Source organism: Lathyrus oleraceus, chromosome 1 (assembly GCF_024323335.1).
Source record: "Lathyrus oleraceus cultivar Zhongwan6 chromosome 1, CAAS_Psat_ZW6_1.0, whole genome shotgun sequence".
Classification (NCBI taxonomy): Eukaryota; Viridiplantae; Streptophyta; class Magnoliopsida; order Fabales; family Fabaceae; genus Lathyrus; species Lathyrus oleraceus.
The window spans coordinates 141002952-141011092 of NC_066579.1; the positions used below are offsets into that span (position 1 = coordinate 141002952).

Below are 8141 nucleotides of genomic sequence, written 5' to 3' on the forward strand. Positions count from 1 at the left end.
GTTTTAAGGTGCAATGGTAACGTGTTTGACTCCAAATCAAAAAGTTGTGTGTTCAAATCCTGTTTGTTTTAAAATTAAGTTTTCTTTTCACAAGCAACACTCAGGCGCCATGAAGAATCCTCTCGGAATTTTTTTAAAATTTTTTTGCCTATTTTCGATTTTTTTTTTAAATTAATTACCTTTCTTCAAGAAACCAACAATAGAATCTAGCTATGAATTTGCTGAATTGTGAGAAATGGAGATGATGAGATGAAATTGAATTTGTTGAATTGCACAATAAATAGTTTGAATAATATTAATATTACAAATAATTATATTTTATTCAAGTAAATCAATGAATTGATTCTTTCAAAAAAATGTAAACCACTAAATTAATAATTAGTTTTGTTTAAATTAATATATATTTTTATTCGGTGTTCTCAAATAAATTTAAAAACTTATTTTTTTAAAATATTATTTTGTCATAATAATATTTAATTTTAATTATTTGTTATTAATGATTTTCTTATATGTTAATGGCTTATTATTAAAATCTATATATAAATAGTTTGTAATCAGTTAAATATTTTTATAAATAGTTTATTATCTTCTTTTTTTAACTCAAACACTTACAATCAAATTAGGTTCAGAAACTTTTTCAAGGATTGACATGATTAAAATTTAATCATTCAAAATATTTGTAATAGCTATTTAAAACCTACAATATCATATCATGTATTGAAAATATGTTCGGCGTGATGGGACATCTTGTGAGTTTATGGGCCAGTTTGTTTTAGCTTTAAAAAATAGATTTTTTCTTTGTATTTTTGAAAATGGATTCTACAAAAATATTTTTCAAAATATTACAAGTTTTTCTAAATTTGTTTTTTATAAATTAAAAGATCGGATTATTCATTCTATAACATAAATATATATTATTGAAGATCAAAACATAGTCAAAATCACAACTTTTTCAAAAAATTGTATTTTAAAAATGATTTTTATGAAAAGCTATTTGAAATAGCTTCAAAATAAAGTGATTTTTTAAAAATTTGATATCCAAAAAAAGTTTCGATAAAATGATGAAATACCTAAAATAACATTTTAGGAATAATTATTTAAACCAAATTTTCATTTGAAGCTTTTATAAAAAGTTTCTTTGTAAAATTTTTTTACACTAAAATATGTAACACTATAAAAATCATTTAAAAAAAAACCAAAACAAACGGGTCCTATGTCCTAATCGGTCTGCAAATTGAGCCGAAGGAAATAAAAGAGCAAGTTTATGCTAACTTGGAAAATAGAAAGAATCTTCCCATTTTAATTTTGTATCATAAATGCTATGTTGATTTTTTATTCTCTTTTTACTTTTTTTTTAAATATTAATATTTTAATTAAACAAAAACGAGCAAAATTTTGAAGAAAAAAACAGAATTTGAATTAGCTCCCTTACTATGCAAATGACCCATCTTTCCACTAGGCCATGCTACATTAATGACGTATCTCAACATTCATACTTATATAATACTTATATTGATACTCCACTATAAATAGTTGGATATTTCTCAGCATTACTTCCAACGTTTATATTGATATTTATATTGATCCTGCACTATAAATACTTATATTGATGCTACATTAGAGACTTATTTTAAAGTATTTATTAATTATTTATTAAATAATAATCAAATTAAGTTAATAAAATGTAAATCTTAAATATAATTAATATAATAAATCTATTTTTTAATTTGATTACTATTTATTAAATCTAAGTAAATCTTAAATTATTTATTTATTATTTATAAAATAGTAAAAAAAAATTACTAAAATATAAATATTAAGTATGATTAATTTAATAATTTTATTTTTTCAAACGTGGACCAATGTAATTAATCAAATAAAAATCAAATTAATAAAATATAAATCTTAAATATGATTAATTTAATAATTTCATTTTTTCAAATATGGATCAATCTAATTAATCAAATAAAAATCAAATTAATAAAATATATTGTTGTAAGGTGGGAATAATACATTGTTGTAGTACATTGTATTCAATATATAAATTAGATTAGTGAGAATGCTCTTTTGAAAATGGCACATGAATACCAAATCACATGCTTATGTGTTTTTTGTCTTCACTATTAAAATGGAAAGATTCTTTGTATTCTTTTTCCAAGTCAGCTTAAGCTTGCTCTTATTTGGACCCTGCTTTCTTTCCTTCTGCACAATTTGCTCTGCACAATTTTCCGTTATCTCAACCTACCCACTAACTAGGAATCCAAGAAAAATAACACAAAAGCATTACCCTATATATACTCCATATCCATCTTCATATAATTCTCACACTCAACAAATTTTAATTTCTTTCATCTCTAAATTCATCATGCATTCCATTGAGCAGATATTGAAGCACTCCTCGGTTAGGTCACACGATTTCTTCAAAAATTTGAGTTTTATTTCAAATATGCATTTTATTTTGGTGGGTTCTTTTACCACTTTTGTTTTTAATACTACTTTTAATCCTATTTTTCAAGATTACTTTCACTGCACTCTCATTCTCATGGGTGTATTTCACTTTCTTTTTGTTTCTCACTTGATGGTTGCTATACTAGAAGGTTTAACCCTTCCAGCAACATCTGCCCAAATTTCAGTTTTCATGGGAACCTTTTTTTTGATATCAGTCTCTATGATGTCTATTCTCTCTATGAATTTGCTCCTGGTTGTTCTACTAATTTGGGGTGTAGGTTTCTTTTTATTCTATAGGCTATATGCACGACATGTAACACTTTCAAATGAACAAACTCAGAATCCAGAACACCACTCTGTTAGAAAACAAAAATTTTCTAAAAATCTTATTTCAATATGTTTTCAAAATGCTGTAGCTCTGGGTTCATTCGTGCCCCTAAAAATTCAGCATACTGAATTTTTTGATGATAATATAAATATATTATGTTTTATGTTTGTGATGTTTAAGTTACACTATGTTTCAACAATTATTTTTGAGGTTCAAAAAAGGCAGGTCTCGAATGGAATGCTGGAAATATCTGTTACAATGGTATTGAATGGTGCAATATCATTTTTTTTATCATATTATTTATCTCCTACATTATGTGTAGTTATTTCTATCATGGGAGTTGTATCAGTACTAATGCCTTTTTTTTTCCAACGATATCCAATATATACATGGCTGAAGAAAAAATGTTTTGAATGTTGGTCTTGGTGTCGGGGTCCATGGTGTAGGGGTCCATGGTGTACTCGATGTTGTAGTAGTTGTTGTTGTTGTCGTGGAAGGACTACCGAAAATCAAACCATATCCTCACCACTAGATGACATTTCAAGTGGTCATTCATCAATGGGACCACCAAATTTAAAATTAAACTATCGTCATCAAAGTAGTAAGTGTTAGAATTTCAATTTTATGAATAATTTATTTTTATCAATTATTTATTTAGTGTAGTAATTCTTTTTTTCTTTTTTACTTTTAAATGACTGATTATTCTTTTTTATTTTGATTTGCAGATTCAAATCTTAGTGATACTACTCCATAAATCCTACAGCTGATTAACATGGGATGCTTGTGTTTACCTTTTCTTTTTGTTGCAATTTGATTCTTAGAATAGAGGTTTAGAACTGATGTAGTTTTAGGTACTAGACTACGAGTATGTCATTATATTTTGTTACTAAGTCTCTTGCTTCTGTTTAAGTTTTCTTTTATTGTCTCAATGTTAAAGAAATGTTATTTCGAAAGCAACTTTATCTTGGTATTTTAAAGCATCCTTTGTATTTTCACATGATGAATCATGATTGTTTATTAGACTTCTACAAAAAAATTATGCCTATCTATTACTCCTAGTAATTATATACTAATATATGATGAGTTGCTAAACAACTTTACTATGTTCTTCGACTTCTTTTATTATTATTATTATTATTATTATTATTATTATTATTATTATTATTATTATTATTATTATTATTGTTATTTAAAAAAAGTTTTTTTATGCGATTTTTACAGTATTTAATTAAAAAAATTTAATGCTTTATTGATTTTTTTTTGAAAAATTTGGTTAATTTAAAAAAAAAATCGAAAATGGTAGTAGGTAATAATTTTGTTTATGTGAAATTTTATATTTAAGGACTATTACATGAGTATCTACCTTTCTTCAAGAAACCAACAATAGAATCTAGCTATGAATTTGCTGAATTGTAAGAAATGGAGATGATGAGATGAAATTGAATTTGTTGGATTGCACATTAAATAGTTTGAATAATATTAATATTACAAATAATTATTTTTTATTCAAGTAAATCAATGAATTGATTCTTTCAAAAAAATGTAAACTGCTAAATTAATAATTAGTTGTGTTTAAATTAATATATATTTTTATTCGGTGTTCTCAAATAAATTTAAAAAATTATTTTTTTAAAATATTATTTTATCATAATAATATTTAAATTCAATTATTTGTTATTAATGATTTTCTTATAGGTTAATGGCTTATTATTAAAATCTATATATAAATAGTTTGTAATCAGTTAAATATTTTTATAAATAGTTTATTATCTTCTTTTTTTAACTCAAACACTTACAATCAAATTAGGGTCACACACTTTTTCAAGGATTGACATGATTAAAATTTAACAATCATTCAAAATATTTATAATAGCTATTTAAAACCTACAATATCATATCATGTATTGAAAATATGTTCGGCGTGATGGGACATCTTGTGTGTTTATGTCCTAATCGGTCTGCAAATTGAGCCGAAGGAAATAAAAGAGCAAGTTTATGCTAACTTGGAAAATAGAAAGAATCTTCCCATTTTAATTTTGTATCATAAATGCTCCTTTTTTAACTTTAATGAGAAGTTTTTTACTCTCACTGGCCACTTCTAAAATACGGTATAATTTTCGAAATTTTTACAAAAATTATCCACATTTTTAAGGAAATTTCCAAAATACTTTTGATTTTAAAAAAAAAATCAAAACTACACCACTTTTAAGAGGAGTCGTCAATTGAATTGAAGACTCCTCTTAAAAATTGAATGGAGGCGCCAATTGGATTTACTAGGGTATCTATCACATGAGCGGATTTAAAAGATCCTATATAAAAATTTGTTTGAATTCTCTCTCTATTTTATGAAGATTCCTCTTATTTGCTCCCTCAAAAATTAAATCATCAAAAATAATAATGTGGCACTCATTTATAATTTTTTTTATTTTTTATATTTCTAAATGTAACGTGGGCTATTTAGTTGGAATTTCTCTTTAATTATAATTTTTTAAAATGCTATGTTAATTTTTTATTCTCTTTTTACTTTTTTAAAAATATTAATATTTTAATTAAACAAAAACAAGCAAAATTTTGAAGAAAAAAACAGAATTTGAATTAGGATACTATGCAAATGACACATCTTTCCACTAGACCATGCTACATTAATGAATTATCTCAACATTCATACTTATATAATACTTATATTTATATAATACTTATATTGATACTTCACTATAAATAGTTTGATATTTCTCAGCATTACTTCCAACGTTTATATTGATATTTATCAGCATTACTTCCAACGTTTATATTGATATTTATATTGATTCTGCACTATAAATACTTATATTGATGCTACATTAGAGACTTATTTTAAAGTATTTATTAATTATTTATTAAATAATAATCAAATTAAATTAATAAAATATAAATCTTAAATATAATTAATATAATAAATCTATTTTTTAATTTGATTACTATTTATGAAATCTAAGTAAATCTTAAATTATTTATTAATTATGTATAAAATAGTAAAAAAAAAATTAATAAAATATAAATATTAAGTATGATTAATTTAATAATTTTATTTTTTCAAATGTGGACCAATGTAATTAATCAAATAAAAATCAAATTAATAAAATATAAATCTTAATATGATTAATTTAATAATTTCATTTTTTCAAACATGGACCAATCTAATTAATCAAATAAAAATCAAATTAATAAAATATATTATTGTAAGGTGGGAATAATACATTGTTGTAGTACATTGTATTCAATATATAAATTAGATATCTGAGAATGCTGTTTTGAAAATGGCACATGAATACCAAATCCAAATCACATGCTTATGTTTTTTTTGTCTTCACTATTAAAATGGGAAGATTCTTTGTATTCTTTTTCCAAGTCAGCTTAAGCTTGCTCTTATTTGGACCCTGCTTTGTTTCCTTCTGCATTTGCTCTGCACAATTTTTGCTCTACACAATTTGCACAATTTTTGCTCTGCACAATTTGCACAATTTTTGCTCTGCACAATTTGCACAATGCACAATTTTTGCTCTGCACAATTTGCACAATGCACAATTTTTGCTCTGCACAATTTGCACAATTTTTGCTCTGCACAATTTTTGCTCTGCACAATTTGCACCTACACACTAACTAGGAATCCAAGAAAAATAACATAGAAACATAACACAAAAACATTACCCTATATATACTCCATATCCATCTTCATATAATTCTCACACTCAACAAATTTTGATACTAGCCCTGCAACAAATAGAGTCAACACAAGAGCATTAGCATAATGCAGCCTATACCCACATGACCAAGTTAGACACCATTCACGAAGTATTGTTCCAACATTCATCTAACAGCCTTCCTAATATTCTAATCCCTAACCAATACTTGAATGAAACTACACAATTAACCAACCAATGTGACCAGCCATAGTTTTCAACACCATTCACTATTAGTCCAACTCAAGCATACATCCCTAACAAGATTTTAGATACAAGGCAGTTCCATTGACAACCATTTGGTATGACTAACTTGATTGCAATTCAGCCCTAAGTTCCGAGTATAGCAAGCAGTGCATTAAATAACATTCATTCATATAGCAGACCATATGGATACATTAGTATAAATTCACTAGCATTGCATACAAGTATCACTTTCAAATACCATTAATCATCACACATTGCATTTTCAATCAATTAGATGTCAAGGTTCCTATACAACATTTTCCAATTCATATTTTTTCTGCTAACATTTCCTAATATTCAATAGCTTGCATAGAGGACATTCAAATATTTTTCATGGAATATTTTTGGCATTTACTACACTAACAAACCCAATCTAACTGAGCAACTCAGCATACCATCACCCTACAACCGGCATCAATAAGTCATCATGCAGTGTGTCAAAACAACTAAAAAACTTACAACTTAAAATCATACCAGTTCAGCATGTCATCATCAAATCCAATAGCACATTTCCACTTAACTTCAAAGCAAAGCAACCTGCAATATTCAGTCAATACCCAATTCACTGACTAACATTAAATTAATCCCTAATCTGACTAACAGAAAACTAAATAACTAACATTTTCAGTTAACACATAAATAACTATAACAGATCAATCTTAACTAACTATTTTGCATGATTCACAGAGTTAAGCCTTCGTTTCTCCCTTGTTTCGTGCTAACCCGTCTGTCGTGATGTAGTTTGGTGCGTGGGGAGCTAAACCCCCATGGCTGGGGATCCCAATGTTGTCTCTGTGACATGTAATTATCGAACTGATAGTTAGGGTTCCTGCGTGTTTTGCTTCGATTCGTAGTCGTGAGTGAGAGTTTGAGAGAATTGACTCAGGGCTTGGATAAAGAAGAGGGAGATAGTTAGGATGAAGTATAATTGATGGTGATTAAGCCTTCACCGCCGTCGGAGGCGATTTCTGGCGCGGCGGAGATGGTTTGTGGAAATCACCTAAGATCAGAGTGAGCTCGGACGAGGGAAGTGTTTAATGAATGTGTGGACCACTCTGAACTTTGCCTTGCCAATATGTCGATATCGGTCCTGGGCCTTAGGCCCACATAATTGATCATTGTACCTCATAAATTACTGCACCCTCTGAGCCTGGCTAAAGCTGTAGTAGGCTCAATCCTAGGGCCCAAACAAACAAACTTTTATCATATACCTCCACGATTGGGCCTGTACCTCCTCAGTATGATTCATTTAAATACTTTTAATTTCTCATTCTAATTAGAATAGAGTTAGAGCTTAATTAGAATTCTAATTAGGTTAATTAGAATATTGTGTTTAGGCGATTTGGAATTGTTTTAGATTTAGAATTAATGATTAATTAGAATTTGATTAAAGGTTAATT

General features: G+C 26.9%; 1 protein-coding gene and 1 long non-coding RNA gene across 3 annotated transcripts; one reads left to right on the forward strand and one right to left on the reverse strand.

The window, feature by feature from the left end:
• Positions 1-1994: 1994 nt before the first annotated feature.
• Positions 1995-3812, forward strand: LOC127115532 (uncharacterized). Of its 2 annotated transcripts, XM_051047055.1 has the most exons (3): positions 1995-3037; positions 3176-3377; positions 3502-3812. In XM_051047055.1, the coding sequence occupies exons 1-3, from the start codon at positions 2081-2083 to the stop codon at positions 3528-3530; spliced, it is 1188 nt and encodes a 395-aa protein (XP_050903012.1). In that variant the 5' UTR covers positions 1995-2080; the 3' UTR covers positions 3531-3812. The 2 variants fall into 2 exon arrangements, with proteins under 2 accessions (XP_050903012.1, XP_050903011.1); XM_051047054.1 differs by having other exon boundaries at positions 1995-3377.
• Positions 3813-5956: 2144 nt separating this feature from the next.
• On the reverse strand, positions 5957-7785 carry LOC127122486 (uncharacterized). Its single transcript, XR_007803526.1, has 3 exons — positions 7406-7785; positions 7216-7278; positions 5957-6526 (listed from the first exon to the last, which is right to left on the reverse strand). It is a non-coding gene; the product is annotated as an uncharacterized LOC127122486 (long non-coding RNA).
• Positions 7786-8141: the final 356 nt, after the last annotated feature.

Bases quoted from the DNA above. Each gene is read 5' to 3' on its own strand.
- LOC127115532 (XM_051047054.1), top strand. From the start codon at position 2,081: ATGAATACCAAATCACATGCTTATGTGTTTTTTGTCTTCACTATTAAA. The intron at 3,378-3,501 runs GTAAGTGTTAGA...TTTGATTTGCAG, and splicing joins AAACTATCGTCATCAAAGTA to ATTCAAATCTTAGTGATACT.